This window comes from Notamacropus eugenii, chromosome 1, assembly GCF_028372415.1.
Source record: "Notamacropus eugenii isolate mMacEug1 chromosome 1, mMacEug1.pri_v2, whole genome shotgun sequence".
Classification (NCBI taxonomy): Eukaryota; Metazoa; Chordata; class Mammalia; order Diprotodontia; family Macropodidae; genus Notamacropus; species Notamacropus eugenii.
Window position 1 is genome coordinate 630,743,463 of NC_092872.1, and position 21,223 is coordinate 630,764,685.

At 40.8% G+C, this 21,223-nt stretch overlaps 1 protein-coding gene across 4 annotated transcripts in view; it reads left to right on the forward strand.

Moving 5' to 3' along the window:
• The window catches only part of ADD2 (adducin 2), a 206,279-nt gene that overhangs the window by 157,004 nt on the left and 28,052 nt on the right, over positions 1-21,223 (forward strand). For all 4 annotated transcript variants that reach the window (XM_072635256.1, XM_072635254.1, XM_072635253.1 and 1 more), the window contains 5 exons: positions 472-621; positions 2,996-3,139; positions 6,602-6,700; positions 15,323-15,499; positions 19,420-19,677. In XM_072635256.1, coding sequence (XP_072491357.1) covers positions 472-621; positions 2,996-3,139; positions 6,602-6,700; positions 15,323-15,499; positions 19,420-19,677 — 828 coding nt within the window. The remainder of the gene's footprint in view (positions 1-471; positions 622-2,995; positions 3,140-6,601; positions 6,701-15,322; positions 15,500-19,419; positions 19,678-21,223) is intronic.

The window sequence follows — 21,223 nt, forward strand, 5'->3', positions numbered from 1 at the left end:
AAGAAAATGAGAGATTCTATAAGATGACAGGGAGGAATCACATTACATGCAGAGGAGACAGCCAATACAAAGGCATGGAGATAGGAAATGGTGGGTCATTGCCCTCCAGTGGCAGACACATGCTTTGTTACTCAGCTCCTGCCAGTAAAACCCTTTCCATGTGGGTAAGACCTGCCAAAGTCTCTCTCTCCTGCAAGAGTTTTTTGGGTTTTTTTTTTTTAAGAAATCAGTATCACCTCCCACAATTACGAGATGTTGAAATAGGACAAGAATTCATTGAATTGGCAAATCCTGAGTTAAAGGTACTGATGAGGAAAGGTAAAGAATTGCCAGGAAGTACCTAATCAAGGGTAGAGGTGGAGCAGTGTGTGTGCATGAACATCTGTACATGTATGTGTGGTTGCGGAAGTTTTGTGTGTACACGTCTTCCTTGCTGTCAGTGACCCTTCTCTGCTTTGCCCTGTTCCTCAGATCAAAGTGAATATCCTTGGTGAAGTGGTAGAGAAAGGCACCAGCAGCTTCCCAGTGGATCCCACAGGCTTCAGTCTGCATTCAGCCATTTACGCAGCCAGGCCGGACGTGAGGTGCATCATCCATCTGCATACCCCAGCCACAGCGGCAGTAAGTGGTTCACTAGTCTGTCTCCAGCCCCAAGATAGCCTATCTGCCAACCACTACATCCTTGCTCTAGCCAGTAAACCCCAAGTTAACTGGGCATCCTATGCCATCATTTCTCTGATGTCATGGTCTTCTTTGAAAACAAAGGACGAACACAACATCCTTGCTCAACAATTCTTCTTCTGAGGCTAGCAGTCTAATTTGTTTCACAAAGTCAAAAGTTCATCCTTCAAAATAGCACTGGCCATCACCATCTTGACTGGAGACCCCAGAGAGATTTCCTGATGCTTTGTCAGAGAAACCAAGCCAGCCAGACTGTAGTTCCATTTACTCTGCATGTGCTTTGATTGTTGGGATCATTCATGATCTTTGGCCACTAGCCCTGTTTTCACCATCCAGGCTAAGGTCTATCAGTTCAGGAATAAACAGAATTCCCAAACTGTATCAGTCAGGCAAATGTTTATTAAGCCCCTGCTATATGCCAGGCATTGTGCTAAGTGCTGGGGATATAAGGAAAGTCTAAAAAAAAAAGTTTGTTTTCAAGGAACTTATACACACTTACACAGATCCCCATTCCTTAAATTGATCTCCAGGGCACAGAGAAAATAAGGGATGGCAACAGTTTCTTGTCCCCTTTCCAACCATGATCAAATCAATCAGTGGATCACTAAACATTTGTCAAATGCCAACAGTATGCTTCTTTGAATTATATGGCAAAATTACCACCCTTGAGGAGTTTACAATTATCTTGCCTATACACTAATACCCTAAACTTCCATTTATATGTTATTACCACCCTTGTCCAAATCATACAAACCTTACACTTTATCATTATCCTTTCCCTCCTTGCAGTAGAGTATAAGCTGCTTGAGGGAAGGGATTGTTTTATTTAGTTTGTTTTTGTATCCCCAGCACCTAGCGTACTGTCTTCTATATGGGTTAAGAGTAGAGAACTGGACTTGTGATTTCTTTGGTATAGGGAGTTCCTAGTGGGGAATTTTCTTGACCAGTGAAGATCATCACCTTCTCTACAATTGGTTTATAAGTTATATTTATAAATTTATATGTTAAATATATTAAATTATATTTATAAATTTATGTAGAGAGTGACCTAAAACACTGAGAAGTTAAGCAAATTCCTTAAGGTTACATAACCAGGATGAGTGATAGCACAACAGAAAATTTGAATATAGGATATTTTACTAAATTTTTATTAATTTTTATAAAATTCATTGGATTAGATTGGCTTGAATTGAATTACTATGTAGAAAAGAGAGAAAAAAAAATCTAGTTTCCAATAAAAGATAGTGGAACTCTGACCATACCTACATTCCCATGCCCTATTTTGGAATTAGAATGAAAATGATGGGAGAGAAGAAAAGAAGGAAGGGAAAAAGGTATACTCAGGAGTAGATAGCACCTTCTTTGAAGTAAGGAAGTGAAATTAAAGCTGTCAAAATGACAGGAGTTTCCATTCCTCAAGCAGTGTGCTTTCACCCAATAAAGACATGCTATCCATGCTTATCAGAACTCAGTTCTGGGGTGAAGAATGAGGCCATTTATCTCTTAGAAAAAAGATCCTCCCCAAGACGAGCCATGAAGTCTCCTAGATGCTCTGAATGGGACCTAAACCACTGTGGGGGTAATTCTTATTAATGGAAAGTTTCTATCACCGTCTCCTTATTTAACTTTATGTTAGACTATGAGCTTTCTGGGTCCAAGTGGCCCTTTTTGATCCGATGCTCCCTTAACAAAGCTTATGGTAACAAAATTTAGACCTTTGGATTTAATACTGAAAATAAATGTGTTTTTTTGTGTACAAACATGCACAAAACATAGAAAAATTGGAGGAAAGGAAGGGAGGGAAGAGAGAGGATAGAAAGAAAGGAAGGGATGGAGAAGAGGGAGGGGAGGGAAGGGAAGGGAGGAGAGAAACAAAAAGAGAAATGGAGGAAAGTAAGGAAAATTAAGAAAAAGCAAAAAGGAAGGATGCTGTTATAACTTCATGTTTCCTGTAATGTGTAGCCCCTCACTTTCGTTGTAACATAGGGAAGTTATAATGTGAGTATCAGTCTTATGTCTTGATGCATTTATAATGTACATTATACATACATACATATGAATATATAAAGGCTATAATACTAATAATGTAGCTTCTTGGACATTTTGCTTTCATCATGTCTGTCCTATCAGCCAGTCCTAACACTATGGGCCTCAATGGCTCCATCCATCATCACTTATGCCCCTGGAGACAACCTTGATGTTCTCCAGGCCCTGATTCCTCAGACTAGATCTAACCCTTTGGGTCAGAATCAAGGGAAAATGGCAAAAATGATAGCACACTGGATGGCGACCATTTCTTATTGTCTCACTAAAGGTGTCAGCCATGAAGTGGGGCCTCCTACCCATCTCCCATGATGCACTCCTGGTGGGGGACATGGTATACTATGACTTCAATGGAGAAATGGAGGAGGAAGCTGATCGGATCAATCTGCAGAAGTGCCTTGGACCCACCTGCAAGGTTTGGTTTGGGGCTACAGGCAGAAAGCTCTGGGGTGGGCCTTGTCACTGACTAGAGTTGCAGTGGCAATTGCACTTTATTGATGGTATTAAGTGGGGGAGGTGGTGAGCCTAGAGGAGAGAGAGTCCTACACTGGAAATCAAAATTAGCGGCTCCTACTCCCAGCTCTACCAAATGCCTCACTGCGTGACCTTGGACACCCTTCTTCCTTTTGGCTTGCCTATCAGTAAATCGGTGATGAATATTACAAATTATTCTTTGAACAACCTGAGGGATTGTAGAGTCATGGAATCTCAGAGTTTGAAGGGTTAGCTGGTCGAATCCATACCAAATGGATGAGTAGCCCTCTCTACAAAATCTATGAAAAGAGGTTATACAGTCAGTCTCTGTATGAACATAACTAGTCACAAGAAGCTCATTATCTCAACAGTGTGACTCTATTTACTCTTTGTGTGACCTTGATCAAGTCTCTTCTTTGATCCAAGATCCCTTCCAGTTGTAAATCTGGTGGCCCAAGACAGACAATTTCATTTCTAGATCACCCTTGGAAGTTAAGAAATTCTGTGTATATTATGGTTATGATCAACCATCACATTAATAATAACAACTAGCATTTTATGGTACTTTAAGGTTTGCAAAATATTTTAGAATTTTATCCTATTTTATACTCATAACAACCTTGAGCATTTGTTGTTATTATTTATACTGTTATCATCCTCATTTTGTTGTTGTTTAGTCATTTTTCAACTGTTTGACTCTTCATGACTCCATTTTGGGGTTTTCTTCCAAAGATACTGGAATGGTTTGCCATTTCCTTCTCCAGCTTATTTTACAGTTGAGAAAACTGAGGCAGATAGTGACTTGCCCAGGGTCACACAGCTAGTAAGTATCTGAAGCTAGATTTGAACTCATGAAGATAAGTCTTCCTGTTTCTAAGTCCAATGCTCTCTGCACCACCTTGCTGTCCCCTATCCTCATTTTACAGATAAGAAACTGAAGTAAATAGAGATTACATGACTTATCCAAGACCACACAGCTTGTAAGTGTCTGAGGACAAATGTGAACTCAGGTCCTCCTAAATCCAGATTCAATGCTCTATCTGCTGCACTACTTAGTTGACACAATATCTTCTTCTCTGTGCCTTTCATTCATTGTTCCTAGTTTTGCCCTCTGGGCCAAACAGAAAAAAAAATCTCTTTTTTCCACCTAACAGTTCTTCAAATAGTTGAATGTTATAATGATTCCATAATAGAGGGATTGTGTATTTATTTACACTTAAAGAAACCTATGGCTCAGAGTGCTAGGTAGGCTCTTTGAGTCAGAAGCCAGGGAAAATGAAGCCAATGCAGAGGAATATGAGAGCGGTGTGTCCTGTTTTTTTTTTTTGGGGGGGGGGGCGTGGAGATTACCCAGAAAATAGTAATTATCACTCACATCACTTTCTTTTCACAAATCTATAAGCTTTTCATGTTCTTCATAAGTTATTCAGTTGAGAAGCAGTAGGAGAAAAGAGTTAGCTTAGTACAAAGGCAAGAACACTTAACTCTGGAGTAACAGGATCTGGGTTCAAGTTCTGTCTCTGATGCTTCCTGTGTTATCTTAAACAAATCACTTTCACTCTGTAGTTTCCTCCTCTGTAAGCAGCTTGTATGGAGAATAGACCAGAAGATACAAAGCAATTTGGCTCCATTTTAGTTACATATGCCAGTCACAAGATGTCTATGAACATCTGAGCAGAAATATTCAGTCCCTCAGTGCTGCCCTCAGTGATCAATACATTGGAATGTGGATGACAGTGGAGAAAAAGAGATGATAATCTACCCCATTATATGATGGAAAGAGTGATGTGCAGAGTCTCCTGCCTGACCTCATGACAAATGAGGAGCTCCAAGGAGGTCACAAGTCATAGGCATATTGAAGGAACTTTATCAAGGAAGGAGTTACATAACCAGGAGTTATAAACAGGCAGGTTATGTAGCAAGGAAGACAGACTTTCAATGAACTAGAGAATGTATACACTAATTCCCACCGGCCCACAAACTGCCAGAGAGGAAGATGAAAGCTCAGAGGCTGGGCCAGTCGTCTGGTTGTTTAGACAGTTATGGAAAGAGTAAGCTTCATGAACTTTATAAATGTCAACCCTTTATAATTAATATAGATGTCAGCTTATGATTAAATTTTCTCTCTGGTAAATCTGTACTCGTTGAGCAACAGTATATTTGAACGTAAACGTGAATATTATAAAGAGGGATGAAATTCTAACATCAATAGAATGCTCGGAGATTTTGCAAGAAGGGAACATTCATAATTACATTCGACAGCCTTTGAAGGCCAGAAGGTACCAACTCTTTGACATCAGAGAGGACAAAGTCAGACTTGACAGAAGGAGAAAATGAAGGCATGTGCTTCAGCCCAGGAATGAATTCCTACATAGATACACCACTGGAACTGACAGAAGTTCTAGGTTGATGTGAAGCTCACATGGATTCACAAAATTAGAGTCAAATCTAGAGTTGGAAGGTCTCTTAGATGTCATATGACTTAAAGCCAGAAGGGACCTCAGAGATCACTTACACCAACCCTTCATTTTACAGATGAAGAGACTAAGGCAACTTTTCCAAGGTCACACAGTTTTATGTAGGAAGTCTGAGAATCAAATTCCAATCCTCAGACCCCAAATTCAGTGCTTTTTCTACTAACCACATTGAGAAAACCATGCAGTGGAAATTTAGAGGGGGCGGTGAGGGAGGAAAAGGAACCTTGGTCCTATAAGAGTCATGTTCTTGAAACATTTATCTCTGGTTTTTCTTCTTCACTCCTGTCTGTCCTAGACATTCTTCCCGAAACCTTGATCCTTGGCTGCCCCAATGCACAATTCATATTAACCTATACTGAGCAAACAGAGTTTCAGGTTGGCAATTTCCACAGTGACAGTGTGTATAATCATTTTGATTCATAGAGCTTAGGGATCATATATTCCATACCTCTTCCCCACCCCCATTTTACAGAAGAAAAAAAATGAGTCACAAAGAGCTTAAGAGACTTGACCATGGTTGGATATCTAGTTAATGGTAGACCAAGGACTAGAACACAGGTTCTCATTTAGTGTTCTTTCTACTATAATATGGGCAATTTCCCTCCCAAAATTAGTTTTTAAACCTAGCAGACTCATAAAATCCAAAGCCTCAGGCACTGCTCAGAGAAACCTGAGACACTAACCCTTGGTTTACAGAGACATTTTTTTTGTTATATTCTAGGGTTGGTTTTTTTTTTAAAGGAATTACTTTGTGGATAAAGGGACTGTGAGTCAAGATAGGGTGGAAAGATGAACAAAGGTTATTTGAGACCTTGCAGTGGGAAAGGAGAGAAGCTGACAAAAAAATTTGTAATAAGATTTTGGTTTCTTTTTCTTACAATGACTTCTGGGTTTGCTGTTTTAACTATGCATATAATCTCCTGCAGATCCTGGTGCTAAGGAATCATGGAGTGGTTGCTCTGGGTGACACTGTTGAGGAAGCATTTTATAAGATCTTCCATCTACAGGCAGCTTGTGAAATACAGGTAAATGGACATCCCCCTAGAAAGGGAGCCCTGGGAGGGGGTCCTGTCCTGTCCTGTTCTGTCCTGCCAAGACCAGAAACTCCCACACTTAGAGTCGCCGCTGGGGGACAAAAATAAGTGGAGGCATTGACTCCATATTCAAGTGTTATTTGGAAGGATGTCTAGTATGTATCAATCAGTCAACAACATATAGCCAGTACTATGTACTAGAAGCTGTGCTAGGCACCAGGAATACAAGGCAAAAATAATACCATCCCTCTCCTCGAGGAGTTTACAGTCTGTCAGAGGGGACAGTATATATACCTGTATATACTGTTATGTGTATATATATGCATATAAGTATGTTCAGAATAAATACACAACATAAATAAAAGATAGTTTAAGGAGGCAAGGACCTAAAAGCTGAGGGAATCAGAGGAGGAAGGGAACAAAATAATAAACATCTACATGGTACCAAATATGTACTAAGTGTGTTACAAATCTTATCTCATCTGATCCTCACATCAGCTTAGCAAGATAGGTGCTATCATATCCTTGTTTTATAGTTGGGGAAACTGAGGCAAACTGAGGCCAAGTGTCTGAAGCTGGATTTGAACTTGTCTTTCTGACTGTGAGCCCAATACACTGTGCCATCTTGCTGCCCAAGAGTGTGGTACTGAGCTGATTCTTGACAGAAACGGGATTCTACAAGGGAGGTGAGGAGGGATATGAAGCAGAAACAAGACAAAGGCACAGAGAAAGGAAATGGAATGGCAAGAAGTCCAGTTTGGCTGAACCATAAAGTAGAGTGTAGTGGACAGAATACTATGACTAGATTTTAAAAGTTGTTGTTTTATTATTTAGTCATGTCCAATTCTACGTGACAAAAGTCACCAAGGGGTTCTTGGCAGAGAGACTTGGAGGAGTTTGCCATTTCCTTCTCCAACATGTCCTCATTTTGTAGGAGAAGAGCAGAGGCAAATACAAGTGACTTGTCCAAGTTCACCCAGCTATTCAGTGTCTGAGGCCAGATTTGAACTCAGATCTTCCTGATTCCAGGCCTGGTGCTCTATCCACTGTATCATCTAGCTGCCCCATATGATTAAAAAAGACCAAGTTCAAATCCTGTGACACTGGCATGTTATTTTTGTCTTGTCCTCAGCTTCCTCCACTATCAAATGTTGCTTGTCCTTCATTTTTGAAGAGGACCATGACATTAGAGAGGTGATGCCATGACATGCCAGTGAATTGGATTTGAGTTAGTGAGAGCTTTCTCTGCAAGGTCACCAGCCTCACCTTCTCCTCCAGAGTCATCTGGGTCCAGTGGCCAGACATAGATCAGGATGACAGGAGATGGCCTTGGATACAGTGGAGGGCCTTCAGATGAAGAGGCTGCATAAGATGAATCCTAAGCTTCCTTCCAGTCCTAAGATTCTATAATTCTGAGGGGACAAAGGGCCAGTGAGGCGACAGTTAGTCATCTTATCCGACTTCTGTTACCACATTAACTAGATTTCCTTGATCAAATTAGCTAGCTATCAGCGTATCGAACCCTCTACAGGATATCTATAATAGTCATGATAGTTCACATCTAGGCAGCACTTTACGTTTTACAGAGTATGTTCTTTACAACATGTTCAATTTTAAAAGATAAGGAAACTGCTCAATATGTGCTTTATAAACCTTAAAGTTTTACATAAACATGAATTATCGGTATTATTATGCCACCTGCCCAAATCTTCTACCTTTATAAAGTCTACCACTCCATCTAGGATACCCTAGTGTGGACAAGAAAAATAAGTCCAAGAGCAGGGCAAAGGCAGCAGGGTCAGCCTGGAGCATTTGTGGGGTGCTGAGAGGGGGGGGCCCAGGTACCTGGGGGCCAAAGGAAAAGTCCTTCAAGCAGAGCTGGAGAAGGCAATGGGCAGGAGGAGCAGCTTACAAGAGAAAGGGGAGGGGAAAAAAGATGGAGATGGAGGGAGAGAGGGGGAAAATAGAGGGGAAAAGGGAGGAATACTATGGGGAGGGGGGCCGGGAAGAGAGAGGGAGAGAGAGAATAGTTCTGTAAAGGAGTGTGGATGTATGAATGAGGTGGGATTGGTACGAAGCAGGTTAAAATATGGACAAGTGATTGAGATGAAGGCGATGGTCTGAGTCTGGCTTTCCTGATAATTTCATGAGCTCTTTGTCAGAAGGCTGAGGTTCTAGTGGCCCGTTGCCCTCTCCTGGTAGATTCTGACATAGCAGCTCCAGTCAGAAATCAAATCCTTCATACTCTGCCCTCTCCAAACGCGGCAAAGCTCTCCCTGCTGGACAAAAACTTGCATCGCTTTTCCGTTTTCCTGGTTCAAATGCCTGTTGCCCTGAGCTATTGTAATGAATAATCCATTAGTGAAACTGGCACGTTGAAAAGGGCGGCACCAAGTACAGAAAAATAATGGGAAAATGCCTATAGGATTGTTAAAATAATTCAGTTCACATCTGCTAAGTGCTCACCAAACTAGAGGCTAAGGACATACAACATTTCGGTAAGATAGGGTCCCTGGTCTCATGGAGTTTGCTTTTTAGTAGAGGATAAAGAACACAGACACAGCTAACTGGAATGCCCCAAGACAGATGCATCAGAGAGGTCCAGAGTGCTATGTTAGGTCTAAGGGGATAAAGCTATTGGAAGCACATTCTTGTGTAAGCTCCAAAGCGCTATATAAACCAGTCATTCTACACCAAAGCATTAAACCTTTATTATTGCTGTTGTATTAGGGAAAAAGGAACAGAACTGAAGAACGGAAAAGAGTAAAGTCTCGATGAAAGGGACCGCTATTCATTTTGACATTAAAAAGCCAATGTGCCAATTTAACAATAACACCAACAATAATAATAAGTCACCTTTATATGATGCTTTATAATTTACAAAACAACATCTTCCCAGTAACCCTATGAGGAAGATGGAACAGTTATTATCTCCGTTTTACAGATGAGAGAATTGAGTCCAGGGAGCCTCAGAGCCCAGAATTCAAACTTAAGCTGTCTGACTCCCAGCCCAGCACTATTTCCTCCGCACTATGATAGTTTTAAAATATGTGAAGTAACAATAAGATTACCATCCACTCTGGGTATCATTTGATATCCATGGTTCAGCACTTTTGACAACAGACCTGAGGCAATGCTGGCTCCTGCAGTGGTCTCAGTTCTCTGCCTCTGTGACCATATGAAACACTCCAACCCTGATACAATCAATTTTAGTGGCTTGAAGTTATCAGAACATCACTTATCATTTCTCCTGAGGGCCATGTCTCATTGCTTTAGATCAGCCCAGGGCTAAAAGAAAGTGGGTCATCCCCCAACTGTGGCTGGCAGTTTCTTGAGCCATCTGCAGGCAGGCAGAGAGAATCACAGGCAGTCCTTGCCTCCATCTGCCACCTAAATCCATGAAGACACAGGAGCTGGGAGAGCGGTGGCACTGAGAAAGTGTGGGCAGTTCTAATTTTCCGCATTCACTCATTTAACGTATATGTATAATGTAACAAAATATATGTGTGTATGTATACACATATGTATATGTGTGTATATATCTACCTATCTTTCTATCTATCTAGCCATCCATCCATCTATCTATCTATCTATCTATCTATCTATCTATCTATCTATCTATCTATCTAGTGCCTGTTCTATGCAAGGAACTGTGATCCTTGTCAGGAATACAAAGAAAAATGTGATATAGTCTTTGTTCTCAAGAAGTTTCTAATCTAATAGTGGGGGAAAGACATGGTCACAAATATTGAAGGGGGTGGAGGGAGGGAAGGAGGAAAGGAAAGAAGGAAGGAAAAGTTCAGCAAGAGCAGACATGTTAGAGGAAACATGATAACTGTCTCAAGAATTAGACTTGTATGCTTGGCCCTAGGGGAAAGGACAAGGAACAATGGATAGAAGTTGTAGAAGCAGATTTTGGTTTCATATAAGTAAAATCCTCCTTAGAACTAAATGACAGTTATTCCCAAAGTGGAATTGGCTGCCTCAGGAGATCGTGAGTTTCCCTATCACCAGAGACTTTCAAGCAGAGTCTCACTAATCACCTGTTCAATTAGCAGAGGAGATTCCTGCCCAGGTAGGGATTGAACTAGATTATCTTTGGATTTCTCTGTAATTCTGAGATTCTGTGATTTGAGAGGAGAGAAAGCACTCTTAACTGGGTGGCATTAGGGGAAGGCTGTTCACAGAGAAGGGGACTTTTGTTCAGGTGTTTTACTCCCCATTCAAACTCCAGCTGATCATTCTCTGTCTTGGGCTTTGTATTCTATGCCCAAGTGTACCTAGTGTAGTGCCTGGCATATAGTTTCTGCTTAATTGATTGCTGCTTAATAGGTGAGGCATTATTCTGCCAGGTGGCGTCTCTCTGCCCACTCTAAATCACCAAGTAATTCCTATAGGAAAATGTGTGCTGATAAATGTTTAACTGGCTCCCTGGGGAAGGAGGGAAAATGTATGTAGGACACAATTTTATATTTAATCTTCATTATTAACATTTTCTCCGTTAATTTCTTAAGTCTAGTCAATCAACAAAACAAACCAAGCCCTAATTTGTAGCCTTTGACCATTCAGAGCAAGTAAATGCTCACTGAAAATTTAACAATCATCTCTTGAATCAGACCTGTGGGTATGTTTGCGGGGGAAGGCCCTCTAGTCCAATCTCTTCCCTGTGGTCCAGAGGCATTTCAGTCTGGTGTTTGAGCTACTCAAAAGTAAGGGAATGGTTGAGGTTAAGAAAAGGAGGCCTCATAATGTCCACTGATAATGACAGGTCTATAATCAACTGGATGATTTCAATCGTGTTTAGGACTCTAGAAGGCAGATTCTATTACTTGTCTTTGTGCGTAGTAATAATATTCATAAAGGATTTCTAATCACTGTCTTCCAAGGGTTATCAAATGGATATGAGGGAGAACCAGACGTATTTTATGTAACTCCAAAAGCTTAAAAGGAGCAAAGATTAGAATTTATAAGGCAGTGAATTTTGACTCAGTTTGATTTGGCCTAAATAGACCGATTCATGAGGTAGTGAGGTCTACATCACTAGAATGTTCAAGGAGAGATAGATGACCATCAGTCAGGGATATCATTAAGACGATTTCTGAATTTTGTTGGAAGTTGAACTAAATAAAATATAAGGGCTTTTCTTACACTAAGATTCTAGTACTCTTAACTATGGGAGTCTGTGAACTGGATTCTCCTTGACTCTGCTAATGACTCAGCGTTTTGTTTCAGGCACTCAGGGAAGCTAATAACACAAGACTTTCAATTGATATTCAGGAAGTTGAAACTCTATTTGCAGAGGCTGGGTTGAGAAAGCCCAAGTCTAGGAAACAAAGTGTCTAGAACCCAGCTTCCACTCTAACTAGCTAAGTAAGCTGAATATCCACATCCACTTTCTATAACATATGTAACACCTTGGGGCAACCCCACTTGCCTGTGTCCTTTTCCTCTAGAAAAAATACTTCATGGGTCCACATTCAGTGATCAATATAGTAGAAAGAAGGCTAGGTTTGGAGTCAGGACACCTGGGTTCAAATTCTGGTTTATATGATCTTTAGGTAAATCACTTAATCTCTTTAGGCCTTAGTTTCCTCATTTGTGAAATAAACAAATTGGATCAGACAATCTGTTCTCTTGAGCCAGAGGTGGTTCCATCATACCTCTGCCCCTCAACAGGAGTCCCTACTCTTTCCCCATCAGAGGAATCATATTTACTGTTTCTCTTTTAATTTCGATTACTGAACCTGTTTCTTCTAGTAAGAAAGATATCTGCTTCAACATCCATTCTCAGGTTAGGACCTTCCCCCCAAAAGGAAAGGGACATGACAGTTCCTATAGTCTCACCTCCAGCGACCAAGCTCCTTAGGAACACAGACTGCTAGTTAGAGCCCTAAGGCTTTTAAATTGTCCTTGAATCTACTTTTTCCAGCTAGCCTTGAAGTAGAAAGTCTTGTAACTCATTCAATTTCTGATTGCCAACTCATATCCCCTTCAAATTATTCCAGGAGCAACCTTTTAACAAACCACAAAGGACTGCGTAGGTAGAAGACACCACAATTTTCCTTTGCCTCCCAATATCCATTGGTTCTCCCAGGCAAATAAAGGAAAAGGGCAAGATCAAAAAAGGCAGATGTAGCTTCCATAAGGCATCATTTCCCACTACAACTTTTTTTGTCCAGATTACTACTTTTTACTATGAATATGCAACCAAAGCCTTCTGGGCTTTAAACCTCAGTATAATCTTGCCCCAATGAAAAATTTGCAATCCTTGCAAATTATTTTTTTTAATGTATCAAGATATTTGCTTCCATGCAAATAAAGGGATCAGGAAGTAATTTTTTTCAAAAGGACAAAGTGGAGCTTTGCCTTAATTATGTATAGGTGGCCTGCAACAAAACTTTTAGGCTTTGATCAGCTCTACACATATAATTGGGTTACCTTGTAAAGGATGAAGTCCCCAGAACTGGAAATTCATCAGAGACAGATTACTGACTTTGTTCAAATAAAGTCAGAATGGCCAGCTGCCAGAGTTATTGGGAAACGTCCGGTGGGTGAGGGCTTAGACTAGATATACTTCTAACCTTAAATTCTGTAATACTATGATATTTTCATTCTATGATTATATTATATAGACTGAGTTCATATTTGACCTCAGACACTGGGCAAGTCACTTCTTGCCTCAGTTTTCTCATTTGTAAAATGAGCTGGAGAACATGGCAAACCACTCAATTATCTTTGCAAAAAAACTCCAGATGGGGTCACAAAGAGTCAGAAACAACTGAAAACATGGAATGGGCTGCCTTAAGAGGTAGGAGAATCTTTACTCGACATCTTCAAGCAAAGGGTAGCAAGGATATAATAGAAGGGCCATTTTAACTCTGAGATTCTATTATTTTATTAATCTATTCTATTATTACTTTATATTATGCATCACTACTATTATATCATGCTAGCAATTACAAAATTACAAAAGCCTTTTATGATCTTTTACTCTGGAAATGTGGAATAGCCACAGTATCTGCCAGAAAAGAAAGAAGAAAGGAAAAAAGTGTTTATTAAGCACCTATTATGTGTTAGGTTCTGTGCTAAGTACTTTACAAATATTATCTCACAAACCCGGGAGGTAGGTGCTATTGTTATCCCTATTTCGCAGTTAAGTGAACTGAGGCAGACAGAGATTAAGTGACTTGCCCATGATCACATAGCTAGTAGTGTCTTGAAGCTAAGTTTGAACCTGACTTCAGGCCCTATGTCCTACCCACTGCTCCACTTAGCTGCCTCTAGAATGAATTAATGGACATTTATTAAACACTTATTATATGCAAAGCCCTGTGCCAAGTACTGGGGATGTAAATGGAAAAGTCAAACAAATGTTGCTCTTTCTAATAAGGAGAGCTCTAATAAGGAGCTCACTTTCTAATAAGGAGAGACAATGTATTAAGGAGGTATCAACTGCAAGTCACGTGAAGAGGATCTGTGGTCCTCGGGTGCAAAGGCAAAGCAGATGGTAATACATATTCCTTAATGCCATTTCTACTGATAAATCCTATCTGTTTCTGATGCCGAGCCATTTGATGGTGCCCAGAAGTTGAGTGGCAAGAACTCTCTTTTCTGGAACGTCAGTAGTTTTGCCTGCTGAGGATGTCAAGGCAGCAGCACCTGTAGAGGCAAGTGCCTCTTAGCCAGATCACATCTCCTGTGGATGCTGGCTTTGGGCACTGGGCTGAAAGCAGGGCCAGTGGGCTAGGGAGCTTTGCTATTCCCAGGACTCTTGGGTTTAGGTTTCTGCACTCTCTCCATTGGGGCCCTAAAGCGATGTAGTGGCAGTGGTTTTCCTTATCTGGAGCATTGGCTGCTTCTCTGTCTACCAACCGTGATGATCTCCAACTTCTCGAGTGTGTGTGTGTATGTATTGTTTGTACATGGTTGTGTGTGTGTGTGTTGTTTGTATATGATTGTTTGCGTTTTCTCTTCCCGAGTAGGACAGGGACTATTTTTGCCTTTCTTTGTATCCCCAAGACAATGGCTACACATAGTGGGCACTTAATGCTTGTCAACTTGTTAACCTGACTTAGGATGCCCCGTTGCTTTAGCTGAGGTGGCTTTCCAGCCCCCTAAATGTCATATGACTGGGTTGGCTAGCCCCTTCTTCACAAGTTTCTCTCTTGGATAATAGTTATGGGGAATGAACTGGAAGCAGAGCCAGTGGCCTGGAAGAAGCTACTAGAGCCTTAATAAATATTTGGTGATTTTTAATTTAGCTCTGATGATGTGATTATCTCATTTTATTTAAATTATATATGGAAAAGGGGAAAAGTCAGGTGACTCAGAAAGGTTGCTTGATCCTCAAAAGCTTCTTAAAAAGAATGCTGGACCAGGTTTCAGGATGTCTGGGTTCAAATTCCACTTCTAAAACTTATTATCTGGATGATTACAGGCAAGGCAGGTAAATTCTCTAAGCCTCAGTTTTCTCATCTGCAAAATGGGTCTAAAGTACTTGCACTATTTAACCCCACAGCCTTGTTGTAGGGAAAAGGTTCTGTAAACTTTTAAGTGCCAGGATATGTGTTGTTTATCCCAAACATACTTACATATATTTCCCCTTTTTTCTAGGTGTCTGCTCTGTCCAGTGCTGGAGGGTCAGAGAACCTCATCCTGCTGGAACGAGAGAAGCATCGGCCCCATGAGGTGGGGTCAGTGCGATGGGCAGGGAGCACTTTTGGACCCATGCAGAAGAGTAGGTTAGGGGAACACGAGTTTGAGGCTCTCATGAGGATGCTGGATAATCTGGTAAGTCTGTGGCCAGAGCTGCTGCTTCCATAGCCCTTTGTCAGCCAGGGCAAACATCAGTGATATTAATAAGAGTATAGAAGACTTCATTAGTCTGGACTCCACTAAAATAAGTTTCAATACCTCCATAGATCCATGGATTTTATTGATGTGGATATTATCTCCGTTGGTACAAACTGAAAGCCATCCATGCATTCTCATTCTGTGCAATTCTTGTCCTTGTTCTACCATTGGTCCCCCATATGAAACCCTTCTTTATGAGTAGGTACTTAGTGTGTACCAGCAGTATATACCAAGATATACCAAAAATGCCATCTGTAGCTGTCTATCTTTTATTCTTCACTTTCACCATGTGATTGACTCAGCTCCTTTTGTGTTTATGCTTCTCTGAGGATTATCATTCTGTTGCTTCTGAGAAAACCATGAAACTAATTTGTGATTTGTATAAATTGAGAGGGTGTTAGGACTGAAGTTCATCTTGACCAATTGACTGGATCTTCCTGACCAAGAACTCCTTATTCCCACTGAACCCACCTCCCTTGATTCTAGATTTCCTTCTTTCTAGTTCCTGGTGGCCACTGTAGTCAGAATTGTAGAATTCATGGCTTCTGACTCTCAGTCACATAAATAAGGGAGCTCACATTAACTGTCTTGGGTTAGACGAGAGATCATCCAGTGAAAGTGAACTTATGATGAGTAGGAAATCATGAGAAGATAGGATAAAATTTTAAATAATCCCGTGTAGAAATCAGACAAAGGAAGTCACAGAATCATGGGATTTAGGTCAAGAAAAAACCATAGAGATCATTTGGTCAGATCCCTCATTTTACAGATTGGGAAACTGAAGCCCAAAGGAGTGAAATGGCTTTCCCAGGTCATAGAGGTAGTACATGTCACAGATGGTCACTCACTGTCATTTACGCCCTGTGTTCTTTACCATTTTGTTTACCCAGAGCTCTCCCCACCCCTGCTGAACCTATAGTGAACTAAATTCACTATACTGTACAATATAGAATCCGACTAGGCTTCTTCTCATAAAGGCTCCCAAGGTTTGTTGTATACGATGGGATGCTAGCATCCAGACTCCCACACATCAATCTTCATAGCTCCCAGTTTAACAGAGACAAGTCTAGCCATCTATTTTGTCTTCCTCTCCTTCCCTCCCTATTTTTCCCACCCTACTTTATATAAACTAATTTTATAAATGAACTTCTTACTTTGTACGTAACTTAATTTCTTTTGTAAACACAAGTCTCTTTTCAAGCACTTGAGGGCTAGTCTCTTCCCACCTTTTCACCCTACTTTAATACTACCAGAGACAGTACATCACAATGTTTTTTGTAGGTCTAAAGAAGAACTGGTAGCTATGAGCAGCAACATGCCCCCTTTAACCTTGGTGACACCGCTGTTCCTCTTGCTGGTGTTCCATTCCCAGCCTTGAATGCTAAGTAGCAGATCTAGTATTCAAACCCAGGTCCTCTGATGTCTGCAGTGTATCTTGAGATTCAGAACAGCCTTGCAAGTCAATTTATAGCTGTAAGATATAGCTAATAATAATAACAATCCCACTTAATTCAACAAGCTTTCATTAAACATTTTTTATTTACAAGGATCTATGAGATATGCAGATGAAAAATGATGCAGTTCCTACCCTCCGAATGCTTACTTTCTAATACGGCATATACATAAATAAATATGGTGCAAAGTAAATGGCAATGGGGAGAGAGAATAGATCCAGGCAGAGTGCTAGAACAAATTTGAGAAAGGAGACAATTACTCTCAGTGAAGGTAACAGGGAGGTAGTGGCCTTTGATCTGAGCTTTGAAGGAAGAGGTTTTTCAAAGGTGGAAATGTAGAGGAAGTGCATCCCAGGTATATGGAACAGACTGTGGGAATTCATGTGTGTAGAAAAGGACAAGGCAAGATCAAGAAACCCCTAGTCTAGAATAGCTAAACAGTGGATTATTTAAAGAAAGATAAGACTAGAAAGGCAGGGGGGAGCCAGGTTTTGGAAGATCCTGAATGCCAAGATAAAGAACTTTAGGCCTGTGTGGACAACTTGTTTCAAACAGGGTTCTCTGGATACAGTGAGACTGCAAGTAGGGACTGCTTTCCAAATTCATTCTCAAGCCACAAACAACCCTTTTTTTACTTTGTTCGATTTAAGTTTGTTAAAGCAATTTTAAGCATCAGAATAATTTTACCCAGACAAATAGATTTATGGAAATCTATACCAAAAAACTATGAGATAATGAAAAGTACAAAAACTTCCTATGTTTTTAAAATTCGTAGCCATAGAGTAATAATATAAGCAGCAAAATGACAGTTTAACACAGTGCCCGGTACACAGTATGTGTTTAATGTTTATTGAGCTGACTATATCATCCTAAAAGGCAAACACAACCACATCTTAGTGTTTTTTAATTATACCATGATTTTATAAGTAAATTTCAAATTTATATATATATATATATGTGTGTGTGTGTGTATGTATAATATATATACATATATATAGATATATTCAATCCCTGTATTAGTTCCATATCCTGACTCTGCAGTGCTAGTTGACACATTAGACAGAGTGCTGGGCCTAAAATCAGGAAGGCCTGAGTTCAAATCCAGCCTCAGACCCTGGGCAAATCACTTTACCCTGTTTGCCTCAGTTTCCTCATCTGTAAAGTAAACTGGAGATGAAATGGCCAAGAAAATCCCAAATGGGGTCATGCAGAATTAGACACTACTGAAATGACTGTACAACTATTTCCTATTTCCAGATCCTGCACTCTATCCACTGTGCCACCTAAATGCCCTATGCTGACAGTACTCTTGTCCTAGTTTTAATCTGAATTCTACAGACTTATAGACTAGGTCCCACCTTTCAAGAGCCCCCATAATCAGTGTGTTCTTATATACTTATCCATTGTCTTGTACTAGAAGCTGGGTCATTGTTTCATTATTGATCTTTTGCTAGCTTTGACATTTTCAAATGCTAAACATCAGTTCTCAGAAGACATCAATGACTGGCTGGCAGGATCTCATGGCCTAGAATCACAAGGTCCAGTGAAGTGACTCCTCGAGTCCAGGAACTATTAGCTTTGCCCAAACCTCAGTGGTCACTTCTCACTCTCCCCACTAAAAATGGTACCTTGAAGTTGGATGATAGCATTGCCCAAGGGATGGGTGCAATGGCACAGGATGTAAAGAAGCATTACACGCCCACAGCAGTGCTTTGCTGTGTGTCTGTGCCCATGCCTGTGTGTAATCTCTTCAGGTATCCAAGGCCCCCTGCAGCTCTAGTCTGGATGTTCTTAACCTGGGGCCCATGGACTCTGAAGATTTCTGCAGATAGATTCCTGGAGGTCCATGAACTTGGATGGGGAAAAAAAAGTACAGTTATTTTCACTAACTCTTGATTTCCTTTGTAATCCTATGGATTGTATTTTATACATGTAAAAACTTTGTTCTGAGAAGAGATCTAACAAATGGATGCATGGCACACAAAAAAGGTTCCCTCAATATACCATGCACTTTCTCTATGCCTTGGTTCATGTGTCCCTTGTACTTTTCACCTGTTAAATACCTACCCATCTTTTAAAGTACATTGTAAATGCTCTCCAAGCCTTCTCAAGGCTTTGTCTTCCTCTCAAAGCCTTCTGTGATCCCCCTGAACAGGGATGACAAGTTCCTTTCAGGGAATATATACACTCTGTCCCTCCTTCCCTCATACATTTATCATGTGATAAAAATTGTCTGCATATATGTCTTAACCTTCTACTCCAGAAATCTATGAGACTGTTACTAGCACAATTACATTCAGGGCATAAGGTACTTACTATATTTGCTGAAGAAGGTGCAAGGTGACGTGTTTACTCAAACCATAATTTTTCTATGGTAATTTATTCCTACTTTTTTCTTCTTAGGGTTACCGAACAGGCTATACCTATCGATATCCTTTTGTCCAAGAGAAGGCAAAGCACAAAAGTGAGGTTGAGATTCCAGCCACTGTTACAGCCTTTGTTTTTGAAGAGGATGGAGCCCCCATCTCCACTCTGAGGCAACATGCTCAGAAACAGCAAAAGGAGAAGACCCGTTGGCTGAACAGTCCCAACACATACCTTCGGGTCAATGTGGCGGATGAGGTCCAGAGGAGCACAAGCAGTTCTCGGACCAAAACGACAGTAAGAGTTGAAGAGAGAGGGTAGTTTTACTTGCTTGTCCACAAAGACCACTGCTGACCAGATGTCTGACCCTATTCATTGATAAGGCCAGAGACTGGCAGTCCCATGCTTGCCCTAGAAATTGTTTGAGCCATTATCAGATTGTACCAAACTCTGTAGTGATGCTCTTTCAGGTAATACCAAGCTAACTAATATTATCCAAGAGCTGACTACATCTGTTCCCTAGCTTGCCTTTTTTTGTGAATAGCAGTTCCCTTCTAGTTAGTCTAAGGTAATAACCTATGTGGATTTATCTTTAGTTTCTTGGCTCAGAACCCATCCACTGGTGCTTGCTCTCTTCCCTTGTTCCTGAGTTTCAGTGGACTTCAATGGACATGTGAGCATGGCATAATGGAATTGATCAGAAAAGCTTTATTTATACCCATAGAAGTAAAATTAATAAAAGTGAATTAAAAATAACTTTTGTACAGCCTCTATGCCTATGGCCTCTCTCAGACCTAGATAGCCTTTAACTGAGCTATAGCCTTGTCTCAGACCTAGGGCCATAGGTCAGGTGCTTAGATTCAGACCTTTCCATCCCGTACTCCCACTAGGAGCTAATAAGCATCCGCCCATTGCTTTTCTACTCAAGACTTTGAGTAGGGTCAACATCCAATCAGTTGAAGGAACTTGGGACCTTGAAAGCTGATTCTCCCTCCATCTTCCCTTTTCTGATCACAGTCCTGTTACTGGTTAGGACCTCGAATCCTGCCTTCCAACTGCTTCCTTGGGTACTTGGCTCACTGGTCAGTCTTCTTACATCTTATAATTCACCAGTCCCAACGTACTCTAAAATCCAGCAGCATTAACTTCCCTGATAATACTTATACAAGACAATCCATCTCTTGATTCCAGGCATTTTCACTGGTCTAAGTGAAATTCCAAGCCTGGAATTCTCTACCTCCTAATCTTTACCTCTACTTCCCTGGCGTCCTAAAAGTAGCAGTAAAATAAAAGTAAAGCCCCGCCTCCTAGGAGAAGTCTTTCCTGATCCCCCTCACTTGTAGCCCCTTCTGTGATCATCTCCAGTTCATCCTGTGGATAGTTTGTACATAGTTGTTTTGCATTTTGTCTCTCCCCCTGCCCCCCAAGTTAGAGTATAAATTCCTTGAGGACAGTGCTTGTCTTTTGTCTTTGTATCCTCAGCACCTCTCTCAGTGCCAGGCACATAATGCCTCAGCACTTAATGTTTATGGACTGGTGGGCTGGAATGTATGGGGCCCAATCACTCCTTCACTATTTGTTCATCACTAATGGAGTAATGGAATGGTCTTAAGCTCAGTCCCAGGGATGAAGAATCTCTTCCTAGGCCTTCCATTCTTTACCCTTGTCCTTGAACTCTCCCTCCCTGGCTTAAGTCACTGTTTGCCCCAGAGGGAGGACTCTCTGACTAATTGGTTCTTTTCCAGTTATCAGTGTTGAGGCCACCACAATCCTGTGGAGGGAAGCTCTTGTGACTAAATAACTTGCCTTTGGTCACACAGCTGGTATCCCAGGTGGAGAGTTG